The sequence below is a fragment of the Uloborus diversus genome, chromosome 1 (assembly GCF_026930045.1).
Source record: "Uloborus diversus isolate 005 chromosome 1, Udiv.v.3.1, whole genome shotgun sequence".
Lineage (NCBI taxonomy): Eukaryota > Metazoa > Arthropoda > Arachnida > Araneae > Uloboridae > Uloborus > Uloborus diversus.
Window position 1 is genome coordinate 3,591,527 of NC_072731.1, and position 16,560 is coordinate 3,608,086.

Below are 16,560 nucleotides of genomic sequence, written 5' to 3' on the forward strand. Positions count from 1 at the left end.
AGAAAATCATAGATCGTTATCTTATTTCTTTCCATTCACAAATTATCATTCAGAAATGAGGGGACCGTATACTTCAGCCGAATGTACGGGGGCTGTATTTCCATTACAAGAAACTATTTACAGGTTATGTTACTACAATAATTTTAGATGAAAGATAATTTAATAAACGCCAAATTTAGCTAGATTACGACAAATTAATCACAAAAATAATTACTATTTACAGAATTTGTAACAATACAAAGAATTTATATGTTTTTTTTAAACACTGCAATGAAAAGTCTTATTCAAATAGGTAGGTTGTTGGGAAGACCATCAAGTGTCTCAACTCACTGGTTAGTCTAGCCATTGCAACCAGCTAGGAGCATTTTCAGCTTCAAGCTTGAAGCTAATGCTAGTTTTTTTTTTTGGCAATTTTCTTTAAAGAAGTTTCTGTTTCATTACATTTCATCTTGAATTATATGGAAAGTTTCTAAGAAATATAAAAATCTCAATCTTAAAGTTCCTCATTGGCTATGAGCCAGAGAGAACATTTGGGTGATGGTACTTCTAAAAAGCGAATTTTCACATAAAAGGAACTTAAGACCTCAAAATTTATCTTGATGGTTTTGATTCTCGACCAGTGTCCACGGCCCACGGGTTGGAAACCGCAGCACTAGGTGGTTGCTGTTGGGCAATTCAAACTGATAGCTCAATCAAAACCTGAAGTTCAAAGAACTAAAAGCAGGTCTTAAGCTAGCAAACCCAACTGAAAAATTGTGGAATGATCTGCTCGGGAAGAAAGGACTTACAGACACATATTTAACAATTAAATAAACATTTTATTAAACAATAAATATGTCAAAACATGGAAATAATAACAAGTGTAAATAAAATTCTCATTCCCCAACAATTGAATAAAAAATCCCCCCAAAAATATCAGTAGGAAACATTTCTTAAAAATAGTATCGTTTAAAGTTCCAGTAAAATTTATATGACTAGATTAATATAAGTACAACCTTGAGTCCAATGCCATAAACAGAATAGTTCATACGAACGAGTTAAAAGTTCATACCAAACAAGCTATTCCTTCCTTAAAAGTTGGCACAACATGTGAGGGCGCGATCCACCAACTTGGATCCCATATCAAAATTGTCCGTGACCATTCATGCCACCATGCTGAATTCAGAAAAGAAACCTGTCCTCCTGGACAACAGGAACCATCCATCCATCTAACGGACATCCAATCCAGCTCTCGAGCGTGGACCTTCAATGGTCCTGTTTGTTAGGCCTTTTCACAGCAAAAAAAACAACTTGATTTAAACTCTCAATTTTAGAGAGAAAATCCCTCACTTAAAAACTCATCTCAAGGCAACAACTGGAACATGCCCGCATTTCTAGCTGGGCTCAACGACAAACCTTCCTACATCTTTTAAAAAGAATCCACTATACTACGTGGAACTCCGGAGCACACAACTCCCAGGTACAATCTCAGCACCTCAGAAAAACATTGAACTGCAGTCACAACATATTAAAACAAGAGGTGAAACAATAAGAGAATGATTGATTGAGAGTTCTCACTTAAATAGTATTCCCTATCTCCCTACGCGATGGCGTGACGTATATCAAAAAGCATGCATAAATTACATTGAGGAAACAACTCAACACAGTTTATAGTTTAAAACTAAATTCTTTAAAATTGTTTCCCACATGCATACAGCAAGAATCTACTCAACATCTTTCCTATGACGTCACATCATCGTGGTGGGTCAACAAACGCATGCTACGCATGCAGGGAATGTTGGCTCTGGGGAACGATTCGAGCGCCGGTAAAATAACGGGATGACTTTCAAAGTTCGAAAAAAGAAGGAAGTAAGTTCTGGAAACTTTTCTAATCCTTCTAAAAACTTTAGGAATTTCTCCAAGAAAAAAAAATAATGGCTCTAGGCCAACAGTTGCGCTATATTTATGGGCCACAGCAACATCAGTTTTCCCCCCTGAAATTCTTATTATTTGAATCCAAACTTTCAACTGTCTGTTACTAGACCCTTGCCTGTTACTGGTGCCATTATCCTATTTATTTCCAATTTGAAAAGTATCCCATCATGTTACATTATTATTTTTTTTAACCCATTTGTGCCTGATTTTTTTTTTCATCGCAGTATTTTGTCGAACTATAACAAAAGGTCTAAAATGTATGTAAAAAATACGGAAAAAAATATACCTTCAAAATTTTTCATTTATTTGTGAAAAATCAAAACGTCCCAATTTTGGGACGCTAGGCACGAAAGGGTACATGTTTTTCAAACTTCTCTACTCACATACAAGCAAGAATACAGTTATATTTTATGCAACAAAATCAATATATAATGAAAAGATATTGAGATATATTCATTTATAGTTGGAAATCAATTATTATACAATAAAAATTATTAATTAGAATCAAGAAGTCATATTGTATGGAAAACTTTAAAGCACTTTTCATGCAATCCAATCATGCATTTTCCACATTTTCTTGTGGCTTTTTTGCCACAGTTCCCACACCTTAACTGGGTTTTATTAGTTTCTATGTAATGGTTAATACCATCATAGCGAACACAGTCAAGTACTTTGCTCTTAGAATTTCGTTTTTTTGTGATGGGCCTTCCGGGTGCTGATGAACGACTTAAGGAGTGAAAAAAACCTAAGCATATATCTCTCTTAAAACTGAGAAAATCTAAGGGTTTTGTTTCGTAAGATGGGCACAACCTATATATTTGCCAGGCGTTTTGGGTGGAACTTTCTAAGCCAAATACGAAGAGTGGCCACCACCATTTTTTGGATCGTATGGAGCAACGATATGCATTTAAATTTTGGTCCATACGATCCGTACCACCCATAAACTTATTATACTGAGCAATTATGTGAGGTTGATCAATTTCAATAATTTTTTTCTCTGAACTTGACCACCTCTTTGCTTTAACTAAAGGATAAACTCCATGCACATTTGATGCAATTGTGACAACGCTATTGTCCATCCACCTTACCATAAGTAGGTTCTGTTTCTCATCAGTAAAATACTCGTGAGTACCTCTCTTTAGTTTTTTGAAGGATTTGACATTCTCCAAAGGACAGTCTGCTATACGATTGGCACGTACAGTTCCAGTCGCTCCAATATTTCTTTCAGATAGCTCATCTATAAGAGCGGGACTTGTGAACAAGTTATCGAAATACAATGCATACGGTTTATCTGCAGGCAATTCTGATATCAAATCCAGCACAACAGATCCTCCCATTCCTAATCCTTTAACATCTGTTACTGTTCCTGCACCCTGATACGTTTCGAATTGGACTAAGTATCCAAGTCTCGTATTTAAAGACCAAACTTTATAACCAAATCTAATTGGCTTTGATTTGATAAACTGTTTACAGCCATGTCGTCCAAAATAGGGAACCATGCTCTCATCCACTGTAAGTTGTTGCTCCATTGGGTAGTATTGAAGAAATTTTTCATTTAGCATTGAGAAAAAAGGACGGAGCTTGGCTAACTTGTCTTTCTTATTTAGTTTGTCGTTATCAGCAAAATGCAGATATTGCATTATCTGTTCAAAGCGATTTCTTGTCATTGAAGAGCTTATTGCAATATTATTCACATCAATTGATGGGTCCCAGTACAATCGTCGCCTTGGTAACTCCGCATAGCCACTTGTCAAAAGAATGGCAATGAAAATGTGTAGCTCTTCGTGGGTAACTGAAAAAGACATGCAACCTTTTTGTCGAGCATATAGAATGCTTTGCTCTTTTATCGTTGTAAATAAGTCCTCATCAAAAAATTCTTGAAATATGGATGTAGGAGACCAGTGAATGTTCAAAAAAGGTGGCTTTCTTTCACTCCATTGTTGTGTTAAAAGCGCATTGAGGTCCTTCGCTTTCCATTCTCTTTTAACAATTTTCTTTTTCCGTTTTGGAGGTGGAAGTATGTTTGTATCATCGTTTTCGGAAGAAGAATCCCCAACTATTTGCACTGTCGCTTTTTTGCTGCACATTTTAACTATTGCTGGTGCTCTTAATTGTGAACCAGACAAATTATTCACACTTATATTATCCTCTGCTCCACTATCTTCGTCTGTTAAGTTTTCATTCTCAGGTGGAGAAATAATTATGTCAGCATTCAGGAAGTCCTCATCATCTGACAACTCTTCCAATAGAGCCAAAGCTTCTTGTACGGATAAACTGGAAAAATGTAACGTATACTTACAAAATAATACACAATCAACAGTACAGTAAAAAAAAAAGTAGTACCAGAAAATATAAAAATAATTCTTGAAGCAAAACCTTTACTTTCGTATTTGTTTATCGTTTTAGTGAAGCAAGTGAAATGAGCAAAACATTTGTTGAGTGTTATATGAATTTATAAGACATTATAAAAACTTTACCAGGACAATTTATCAAAAGCTTATGCAAGTCAACGTGGGAATATGGGATGTAAATTACAGAACTGCACTATTTCCGAAGTTAAAAAGTCACTTTGAAAAAAAAAAAACCCAGCGAGAAGGGTTTTTTTTTGCACAGAATTAATATAAATTGAAAGAAAGGGAGTCCTTTGGCTATTCTGTCGCCAAACATTCTGTTATAGGATACTAATTTTAAAAATAATAAAAGAAAAATAGCAATTACACTGCATTAAAAATGAGTTCAAAAACATGTACCCTTTCCTGCCTGGTGTCCCAAATTTAGGACGCTACAAAAAACTTCGTAATTGTACTTAAAAGTGAAGTACGAACGAAATTCAAAAATACGTATTCTTTTCTAATGTTTGTTCTACTAAATAATAAAAGCTACATAAAAATTGACTAAAAATTAAAGAAAATATGTTACCTTTTCTTAGATGCCATGTTGTTCCATGCAGAACAAGCCTTGATCTGAAATAAAAGCTATCAAGCCCTAAAATAAATACGCAAATGTGCTGCCATCTGTGATCAAATATTGAAAACAAATATCCAGCATATTATATCCAGAATTTTAAAAAGCTGTGATAAATGTAGTATAATTGGGAATTTTTTAAGGGAAGCGTCCCAAAAATGGGACACTAGGCACAAATGGGTTAATAGACTTTTAAAAATGAGATGATTTCACCATATTCATGGGCAACATCATCCTCTTAAAAGGCTTATTATTTAAATCCAAACTTAATGACTATCTGTTACTGGTGACCTGACCTTATTTATTTTTAACGAAAGAATTCCCGACTTTTAAGTTATCCCCTTTTCACCCAAATTTTGCTCCGTAAATTTTTTCATGTAAAGTATCCCTGCATTTTACGCGTAAGCCTCTCGAATTTTTAGCTTTTAGTGTTTTCAACTATGCATTTATTTTCAGAAGAGGTTGATGCTTGAGAAGTTCTACACCAACAATACTCAATGCCCCTTTATCCTTAATGACCCTCTGAATCCAACAAATGTAATCTTAAATCATTTTAAAAGAAAAGCCGTACAAGAAAAATCTATGCAGTCATTTACATCAAAATTTAATCTTGCAAAGAAATAGGAAGACGAGCAGATAAGTTGTTTGCATATGCCCCAGAGTACAGAATTTATGGAGTGAATGAAAACGCTTAAATTGTGTGCTCATCAAAAAAGCTGGGGAGGTAAAATTCCTAACTGTTTTTACCAGCCACGTGACAAGTAAACCAGTTCCTTTTCGTTCATAGACCTGCTGGAGAGAAATACATAACATCACTAAGCTTTAAAAAACATTTTCTAAAGTTTGCACTGTGAGAAGTTGATACTCTCTATGATCTCACTGAAAGTCTTTCACAGTATCATCTTCAAACAGTGATGACAACTACACAGTTGTTGGGAAGCATGCAGAACGTTCAGAATGTCTTCCATATGTTACTTGGTCTTGATTCACCACCAGTTTATTTTTAAAAATCACCACAATTGTGATAGTTAATTTTTATTTATTTATTTATTTCATTTACCCTGTGTTTTCTTTTATCCTAAGTGACTGTAAATTAGCGAAGTGTCGTTCATGAACTAACGGATCGAAAAGAACGAATCCTTAAAATGAATGGATTTGGTCGTTCACTTAAAAATGAAAGTTCTTTTGAATGGTGAGCAGTTTGGAACATTGTATTGATGCACTTGTGATAAAATCGCTTTTTTTTTAATTACATTCATCTTCAAATGTTTAACTCTTAATCAATTTCAAATTTCTTTTTTCTCAGTGCAGTACAATATATTCATTCGGACCTTTTTTACTTTCTGATTTATTTATCATTTTTCTTTAACTGTTGCAGTTCATTTGCAATTTTCCAATGTATCCATTAGTAACGTTTTGTGTTACTTGTTTGTGTCAATGAAACAAAATGTTTGGACATTCCACTTTTTGTTCCACGCACCTCTAAAATCCTTCTCATGCTTTCTGTCGCCAAAATTAATTCTAAAAATACCTTTTATCACTTTTCTGGCAAACCAACATCCCTATCAACTACCATCTATATTGATTTGGTTTTATTTTCTACTGATTACTACTGTCTATTTTTTCCCCTATTTAAAAAAGTTGCGGTTTTTTTTTTCTGTTTTCATCGGTACTGTAGAATAATTTTGAAGCTCTCTATAATACTTTTACGTGAGATTTTTTTAACATTAAGTTCTCCAATACTTGGACTGAGCTACCGATGTAGTTATTGTTATACATGGTCTATAGATAATACTGTAATTATATATACAGTGCTGTAGCTGGGAAAAATTAATAACTTAATTTTTTGATGTGCTAAAATGAAACCTGCAATTTTTGGATAGAAAAACATATTTTACCATTCGGCAACTGAGAAATATCTTACAAAATAAACTATATTTGCTTTATACATCTAACCTGAATCAAGTTCTTTGATTAATTTTTTAGGCATCTTATATAATTAAAAACTGAGCATATGTATCTATGTATGTATGTCCGAGTTACTTCTCTCGCACGCCAGTGAACTGACCATCGAACGAGGTATCGATAGATTCGTAATCTTCCCGTCTTTATGTTGACTATTTAACATAATCCTCCGATAATAATTAGCAGAGATATCAATTAAAAGCTGTTAATTATAATACTTGGATTTCGACATAAAATCCCTGAATTTTCTAAGGCTTTCCTCCATTTGAATTATTATTCAGTGCTTCAACTCAACTTTCTGTAGCAATGCTTTTATTAAAATTTGTAGCGTAAAGAAAATCATTGGAAAGAAAGATCTGTTACTTTTTTTTTCTTGAATATGAAGAAATGAAATTTATTTTTGTTTTGAGGCTTTTCCTGTAATTGGGGAATTTGAAATGTTTCCTTTATGGGTATTTTTCTACAATCTGCCTCAAAATTTTACTGATTTTTTAAAACTTTTTTTGTTCACACCTGATTGTTGAACACACGTCACTTGACTTAACTTTTATTTTCAATGTTTTCTGTTCAAAGCCGGGGACGCAGCTAGTATTTTCTTACTTTTTGATCACTTTAGTTATTTTTTTCTTCAAAGAATATTATTGATCTAATAAATTTTTGAATATATGTGAGTATGTCGTGCAGCAAAATCACCTGCAACTTTTTTGAATGAACGAGGTTGTTCAAATGGACAAGTTGAATGAACGATCCTCTGATGAACGGATCCTTAAAAAGAACAATGTTGCCCACCTCTACTGTAAATCATTTAAATGACAAGTAATAAAAAGAAACCAAGAGGAAGCAGTTAAATAACCTGGTGATTAATCATTGGTAATTCTTTTAAATCACATGCGTTTCCAAGAGCACAAAAGTTAATAAAATGAAAGCATTTTCCTCTAATTAGTAGAACTGCACAAAAAACAATATTAATTATTATTTTTTTTGGTCTATTTTGGGGCAATCGCATGTAAACAAAATGTCAAAACATGCTACAAAATCTTGTGCGGCTGAGGCATAGATGCCTATCAAAAGCAAGCTGAATTATGATTCCCTTGCAGTTAACTATTAAAATCAGGATATAATTTTTCTAAATATTTTGTAATCTGTAGTTTTGTGTATAATTTATTTTAAATTTAAATTCTTAATTTTTTCATGATTGTGTTATGTTTCTAGCAACGAGTCCTGTATTTAGTAATACTTTTCATGGCCATGTTATTGTATAATAGCGTCAGATCTCGAGTCTGTTTTCAGTCGATTATTTTCCATAAGAGTAGCACTAATAAAAATAAGTTTCTGTTAAAAATGAAAGCTGGTTCAACTTCTAAATCAAAAATTGTTCCGAAAAAAAATCATTTTTTTTTTAAATCTTGACAAATACTACAAATTTTTATGTTTAAAAAATTCCGACTTAGATTTGTGAAGAACTGATGACCAGATGTCTTGCCCCCGACTGCCAAATGGGGGGACTGGGCTGCGACAACATGACGGTGGTCTTGGTATGCCTGTTACAGGGGGAATCCTACGAAGAGCTGGCCAACAAGTGCTCCAGGGTGTGCACCTCCCACAACGAGGACGCCCTCATCCTCTCCGAATCTTCCACTTCGGAGGCGGAAGACGACGAAGACAGCAATAAATCGGATACCCTCCACCAGCGAGATGCCTTGATTAGGGACTGTAGTGTGCCCACGAACAGGCCGCCCCCCCTGGTCCCCAACACTGTGGGGGACAAGCCGCCCGCCGCCCACCTGACTGGGCTGGTACAGATGGACAACTCTATGCGAGAGGGGGGAGAGCTTACGATCGCATAAGTGTACTTAGGAGAAATATTTAAAAGGAATTGTAAAAATTTTGTAGGTAATTTGAGCACAATAAAGCATTTAAGATATAAAGACAAGTTACTGTAATTGTAAATAATGGAATTCACTGTCTATTAAATCTTGAACATGAAATCCTATGACATCTTGATTCACCCGCTTGAAAAAAATACTCTTTGGGTTGCGCTGATTTTCATCATACTAGTTCTAGGATTTTTTTTTTTTATGAAGTGCTATATTTAGCTTTTTATACCAGGATGCTTTTTTGATGTATTTTTTTTACATATCTTGTCCAAATTTTTTGAATTGAATTTTTCTTTGAAGTATAAATTTTGCTTTTAGTGTTAGTCCTTTTTTGAAAACTGAAACATGTTCCATTATAATTTAATTTGATGGTCATTAATAATTATGGATTCTTAAGTATGCATCTAGTTATTTAAATTATTGTAAGTTTCACGACTGCTGCTATAAGTTAAAATATTCTTATGAGTTTTTGCTTATTTATTGCTCATAGGCATTTTTTTACTAAAATAAAATCATCGAAATACTTGAATTTGTGTGACAGAACAAAACATGTGTCAAAATAGAGCAGTATATTTTACTTTCTTTATAAGAAATTGCTATTAGTTGGTAACTTTGTTTGGAAATGCTTTGAATTCTGCTACATATGCACAATTGAACTGAGACAATTTTCAATGTATCTGGCTCTTTAAATACCATGCATACGGTAAAATTACTATTTTTCTCTCTTAAAATGAACCAAAAAGCACCAACTGAAAAAGAACAGAAAAATAATTATATTTGCTTTTTTAATTTTCAGAATTTAACTTTGATGTGTTTTAAGCATTTAACTGTGCAGATTGCTATCATAACACATTTTTTCGGCACACAATTTCGCTATGATTTGAAAATACTTCTATTTGTACTTCTTTAAACGTACTATTAAATATGTCATTGAATTATAAAGCTCAGGAAACATAATTTGTTAATAATTGTAACTGTTTCTTTAAATCATAGAAGACTCATATTTAATTGAGATTATTAAAAAAGATCAATAGTAAGAGTTCAGCTGTTTTAGGCAAATTATTTTAACATCAAGTTGTGTTCAAATACCTTGCATCCATCTTAGCATGTGCCATACTGATTGTTTTGAAATAAGAGGGAACAATATCCCCCCACCCCCTAATTTATTGGCTATGTTGGGCATATTTTACGTTTTAGAGAATAAAAATTATGTATTTAAAAAATAGCTTGAAGCAACTTGGTTGTTTTGTATTTTTTTAATTAAAAAGTTTGTTCTGTTAATATTGAGTTATATGATTAAAATACAATCTATTTAGTGACAAAGTTGTAAAAATCTTTTTGCCATATGATTTTAAAACGTAGTAGTGTTTGAATTTTTAAGCTCATTTATAAGCGATCAAGATTTTAAAAGTGGTGCCTTTAACAATAGCACACCAAAGATGACAAATTAATATATTGTTTTTATAAATATGTATAATTGTAAAAATTATTGTATCATTACATTTATTTGTATATATTGACATTTGTAATATATTTAAATTGAAGATTTTATACATGCTATTTTATTGAAAAAATGTTTTATCTTATTAAAAACAATAAGTAAATATGACTTGAGTTTCTTTTGTCTTTTGCTTTTTTGATAGTAAATTGTTGAGTTTATAAGTCAAAATATAAGATTCATCTTTGATATGTATAAAATTTTAGTAATTGTGTATTTAGTTTTGAAATAATAAACTATGTAATATTCTCTACCACAGTGTCTTTAATTTTTTGGTAATTATGTAATTTTTAATGCTTTTCAACTCATGGTCTGTTCGAAGATAAACCATGTCTTGAGTTATCCTTCACTCTTTTTTTAAGGTCCAATACCATACTTGTCAATGTTAACGTATCAGGTGTAACATTTACACAATTTACAGGGTTCATACGCTCCTTCAAAACTCCTCCAATACTCCTTCATTTATAAAAAAATTTTGAAGGGCCCTTCAAACTCCTTCATTTTGGTTTGAACTCCTTCAAAACTCCTTCTTTTTTAGTTAAATACTACATAATCTTCCTCTATAACAGAAACTTAAAATACTTCGATTGACAACTAATTTCGTCACAAAGGCGATTTTCATGTAATAATTTCGTGCATTTATTTTTTTCAATTTACAAATTGATCATAGTTAATTCATAAAAGTTGAAGGTGAGAATTGTTATTAGAAGACTAAGACATTTCATAAGTGAAGTAAACATGTTTAAATGGTGCTTGGGTATTTTTTCACGTTTTATGATTATTATTTTTTCCTTCACCACACTCTCAGCAGCATAAGTCAAGTTGTCTAATTATTATTTAAATATTTAAAACTACATAAGTAAATGTACTACGTTAAGTGATTGCGTAAAAAAAACAATTGTTTAGTTAATTGCAGTTATGATATTGTAAAAAGGGTCATCCACAAGTGATGTCATGGTTTGAGGAGGTGACGGGCTCATGAAATAGCGACAAGGGGAAGAGAGAGGGTGACAAAATGTGACATCACACAGTTATTGTAGCAATATGTTTAAAAAATATGATGTGACAAAAGGAGAATTTTGGGGTGAAGTGTGATACTTTGTGATAAAGGGTGCTGATGGTCAAATATATTGAAAAAAAAGTGTGACATTTAATGACACTCCATTTGTACTCCTTCAAAATCTCATTTTACTCTTCAAAACTCCTTCATTTTATTTCTGAAACTGAGTACGAACTCTGATTTAATTGTTTTTTACGTTTTAGATGTTTTACATATTTTGAAATCCGATTGCATCCGCCTCTGTAAACTTCCCCCCTTTTGGTTTGCTATGTGATTCTGTCGCATGGATAAGGCTAACTTTGTGCTTACCATTATTTTTCACTTTTCTTATTTCTTACATTTCATTGAAGATGACTTGCACAATCGCCATTTTGCCACACCTCGGAAATTTAACTATAGTTGGGGCAAACTTAACCTCGTAGTGTCATTATGCTATGATTAGAAGCTGTGTAGCTGTGGAAATGCTGCCGGGTTAGGCTTGCTCCTACTATACCGCTATGCTAAGAGGAAAAGACGTATCTGCAGCCGAGTTTAAAATGAAAAATTGCTATTTAAGGTTTTACGCCACCATGTATTTGATGCGTATGCAATTTTTTTAGAAATTTTTTAAAAAAATATTTACCATTGACAAACTATTGTAAAACGTTGTATTTAGGTGAAATATGTGACAAAGAACCACCTGGTGACCGTAACTCAATTTTGATAAAAAGTGCAGACATGACTTTTGTGCTTAGCACAGCAGTATAGTTGCATACAATTTGAATTAAACTTGTTTCATCTTTTTTTTCTAAACATTGATTAAAGACGTTTTGGATGGCAATGGAACATCCCCATTAAGAAATTTAGCTGATAAAATTATGCCAAAAGTCGGGAAATATTGCAAACCAAGAAATTCATGATTTTTTTCATTATTTTTAAATTTTCTTTAAAATTTTAGTGATCATATTATATCATTCGATTTAAATTTTTAATATTTTTGCTAATCAACTCTTTGCACTGCTATTTTTACACCATTCTTAATTTTTTTCGTTCTTGATTAAAATTGAGCAAAGTTTAAGCATACGAGATTGAGATTGGCCACAGAAATATTTTATTGATTCCCATTTCCAAAACTTGGCAAGTATACAATACTAAGAAGTAACCCTACCCAAATGTCACTGCCCGTTGGAATAAAATTTTGCATGTCAACAGAATACTTTAAAATATTGAGCTCGTTTTCCGTTCTTTATTGGCAATAAACATTTTTAACGGGGTGAGATTTGCCCCTAAATATTATTCCTGTATTTTTCAAATACTACAGGAAAACAACTCCACAAACCAGGAAAAATGCAATTCAAGTCATTTCAAACCGAACTTTCCCAGAAAAATATACATGTTACAACACTCAAATTTATGACATTGATTACACAATTAAAACCATTTAAAATTAAAGGTTTACAAAACGAATATTTGTTTCAAAACATACTAGTTACTCTTGATAAAGATCCTAATATGTCCTTGTTATTGATTATTGACAATGATGAGGAATGCATTCCATGCTTGCTCCAGAGAAGCCATCATTCAAAAATTTCAGTATGATTACTAATAATATTACTGTTGTAGGGCAACGAATATTACCTATTGTAACAATGGGTTTTATATTTAATCATTTAATGGGGAAATGACATGAAATTTGCCATTTTCCATCCTAATCAAAATAATTTTATTTTAGAATTTTTATTTTTCAGCTTTCTCTTAAGATTAAGCAAATCATTTAATGAAACCCTAAAGTCTAAATGGTCTAGTTGCTGAGATATGAGCAAAAGCAGGCCTCGGATATTTCCGTGTCAATCATGCCAAGTATAATCAGGGCCAGATTTAGGGGAGGCCAGGCGGGGCTACTGCCCCTGGGCCTCCACAACAAAGGGGCCCCCACAATAAAATTTTTACAAAATATCCTAACTTTCATGGGTCAAAAAATCTAAAATATTGGATATATATATATATATCAGGGTTGTCAAAAACCCGGGTTTTTTAAAAAAAGCCCATGGACCCAGGGTTTTTTGGGTTTTTTTAAATAAAACCCAAAAAAACCCAACTAAAGCTGGGTTTTTTAAAAGAAATGTGGGTTTTTTGGTCTTTTTTTAGGGACAATGTGCGGTACTTGTAACATATTGTAGCGTAAGTATATGGACAAAGCACAAAAATTGTCTTGGGGTAAAAAAAGCTGGAAAACTAGTTAAAATTCATCGTTTTCTGAAGAAAAGTATAAAAGACGACATCCCAAGAATGGTGAAGTTTCAGATTTTTTAGTTTCCATGATTACCAACAGTTTAGGCAAAATTACTTCTCAAGTGATAAAATCTATTGTTTGTTTGTAATTACTACGATTTTTTTTTTTTTTTTTTTTGCACATTACTTTATTGTATTTCATTTTGTTATGCAAAACTACTGTAGAACCTCAAGTAGTTTAAAAATCCTGTTTTACTGAATTCCAGCTTAATCAAGACATTTCTTTGAACTTTATGTTGCCTGATTTTCTATTTCTGTGTACAGAGTAAGAAATATTAAACTTTTTCGTAAGATAATGAAAATACTGTACATCCTATTCTGTTTTCTGTCTGACCGTTTGAGAAACCTGTTGATTTCTAAAAAATATACCTTGTTTATTTGAGATTTGTGACGTGTTGGTTTGCAGAAAATAATTGACATAAAAGCCTTTTAGCTAGAGTAGTTTCCTCTGTGCAATCTACAAATATTGAAAAAAACAGACGTGACAGGACTAAGTCAAGATAATTTGAGTTATTTATTGACCAGTTAAAGAAAAAAGTTTAAAATATTTATTTAAAATCTTTGAAATAATTTTTTTAATGCCATCAAGAGTTTAGAAATACTATTAAAGTTCAAAATTCATTTTTTATGTCCATTGTCTGTGGTAAAGAACAAATAAAAAATAAGTTTAAATTGTGAAAGTATTTTAATTAATCATTTTTTTTAAACACTTCTAAAAAAATTTAAAAAAACCCAAAAGTGGGCTAAATAATGGGTTTTTTTAAGTGGGTTTTTTCAAAAAAACCCATTGGGTCCAACCCAATTGGGTCCAATCCGGCCAACCCTGATATATATATATATATATATATATACTAGAGGACCCGACAGATGTTGTTCTGTCAAACTTTGTAAATTGAAAAGTTAAAAAATTTAAATAAATAATCAAGTGTTTGGACCATTTTGTTGAAAAAATAAGTAAAAGAAAACGATTTAAGCTGCTTGGTGTCAGAATGCGTATTTTTATTACAACTTGATTTATCTAATGCCCAGTGAGCAGTTGTTTTATTAGCTATTTTTTCTCCCGTACTTGATGGTTTGTTCCTTCAGCCATACTCAAAGGGTAAAAAGCGTCCTCAGATATTAAGTGTAAAAAACTAACAACACATCTAGAACAAATGGGAAATACCGCTGCAACAACCCCGATATGAAAAAGAATAAAGTAATCGAAAGGATATCGTTTAAAAAGTTATAAAGGTAAAAATAGTTTTGAATGGCGAAAATCACTCATACCCCCCCCCCCCCCCTTTCGATGTAAAATAAACACACTCTTCAACTGAAATGACTAAAAACTCTAAAAAAAACTCTATTGTTTATAGCCAAAGGCGCCAAGCCACCACGTTACAGTAATACAGCCGATTAGTGAGCAAAGTCTATCCCGACCGATTAGCAGTCCGATCTTTTGGACGAAAACTTTTAATACTTCATATATTGCCTAATTTTTTCTTTCCACCAAAGATAAAGATCTTCCACTGCATCTTCTGATCTTTTGTGTACAGAACTACCCTGTTGTAATTTATCTGGACGAAAATAAAATTTGTTTCGTTTTTAAATTACATCATCTTTTCCTTTAATCTACGTTTTTATCAATTCTCAATTGACATATCACAGTAGGAAATTTCATTACAAAAAGCAGAGCTGGCTTTCTTATTGTCCTTTGGCAACGGGTTAAATATTTATTTAAGTTCTTGCTCAACAATAGTTTAAAATAAATATTAATCATTTAAGGGAGATATAACCGTCCAATGTTTTGAATTAATTAACAAAAACGTTTCCGATTCGATCCATCGCGCTTCGAAACCGTGCTTGCCACAACTTAATTACGATGCATGTTTTTAAAGTAAGTACCGTTTTGATATAAAAAAAGAACGAGTACAGATAGAGCAAAGAAATTAATTGCACAAAAATCTACCATCCTTACGCTATTTTTTGACATTGCTCCCGTGATTTTCCAAGCATTTGTCATAGCGTGGTACAGGTTTTTGTATACCTATTCATAGAAAATTGCCGCCTGTGTAGTCAGCCATGGGATAACATGTTCTCTGAGCTCATTATTGCTGTTGTGCCACAGACCACCTACGAAAGACTTTAGATGCCGAAACAAATGAAAGATGTTGCGAGCGAGGTGAGGGCAGACCAGAGGATGTTCAAAAACGCCCCAGCCAAAGCCCTGTAAGAGTCCTCATGGTTGACTAAACGGGCGGTAACTTTTTGCGAATAGGTATACAAAAACCTGCACCACGCTATGACAAATGCTTGGAAAATCACGGGAGCAATGTCAAAAAATAGCGTAAGGATGGTAGATTTTTGTGCAATTAATTTCTTTGCTCTATCTGTACTCGTTCTTTTTTTATATCAAAACGGTACTTACTTTAAAAACATGCCTCGTACATACAAAAAATTTGATCAAAATCAGTCCAGCCGTTTAAAAGCCTTATGGTGACAAACGTCCGTACAGAAGATTTTTATAGATTAAGATATATATCAGAATATTCGGATATATATCAACGTATCGGATATTTCCGAAAATATGATGATCTTTTTGAACCCTGATTAGGGGCCTCCACTCCTTCGTTGCCCCGGGGCCTCCACACTTCCAAATCCGGCCCTGAGTATAATAAAAGTGCTTAAAAAGGAAAAATTTCAAATCCTCCGATGACAAGAAAAGCCTTAAAACAAAAGCAAGAATTTTATTTGTTCACAGTCGAGAAAAAAATACTAACATACCTTTCTTTTCAATGATTTTATTCATGCTAATTAAAACTAAAATCACAGCAGACGTTAAATTTCAGATTTAATATTGATGTTCCTTGACTTAAAAATGCTTATAACTTTTCTCCTGGTGATTTTGCAGCGATGGTGGTTTTGAAATCCGAAGGAAGTAAATCTACTTCAGGGGTATTTTTCTTGAGCATTCGAATGAGACTGAAATCAAGACAGTCGTATAATTTTTTCGGGTAGGAAGAGCCATTTTG

At 32.7% G+C, this 16,560-nt stretch overlaps 1 protein-coding gene across 1 annotated transcript in view; it reads left to right on the top strand.

Annotated features, from left to right (window-relative positions):
- The window catches only part of LOC129234396 (probable protein phosphatase 2C T23F11.1), a 35,438-nt gene extending 25,036 nt beyond the window's left edge, over window positions 1-10,402 (top strand). Inside the window, exon 9 of the mRNA XM_054868392.1 lies at window positions 8,295-10,402. Within this exon, the coding sequence (XP_054724367.1) occupies window positions 8,295-8,690 (396 nt within the window). The 3' untranslated portion in view covers window positions 8,691-10,402. The remainder of the gene's footprint in view (window positions 1-8,294) is intronic.
- The last annotated feature ends 6,158 nt before the right edge of the window (window positions 10,403-16,560 follow it).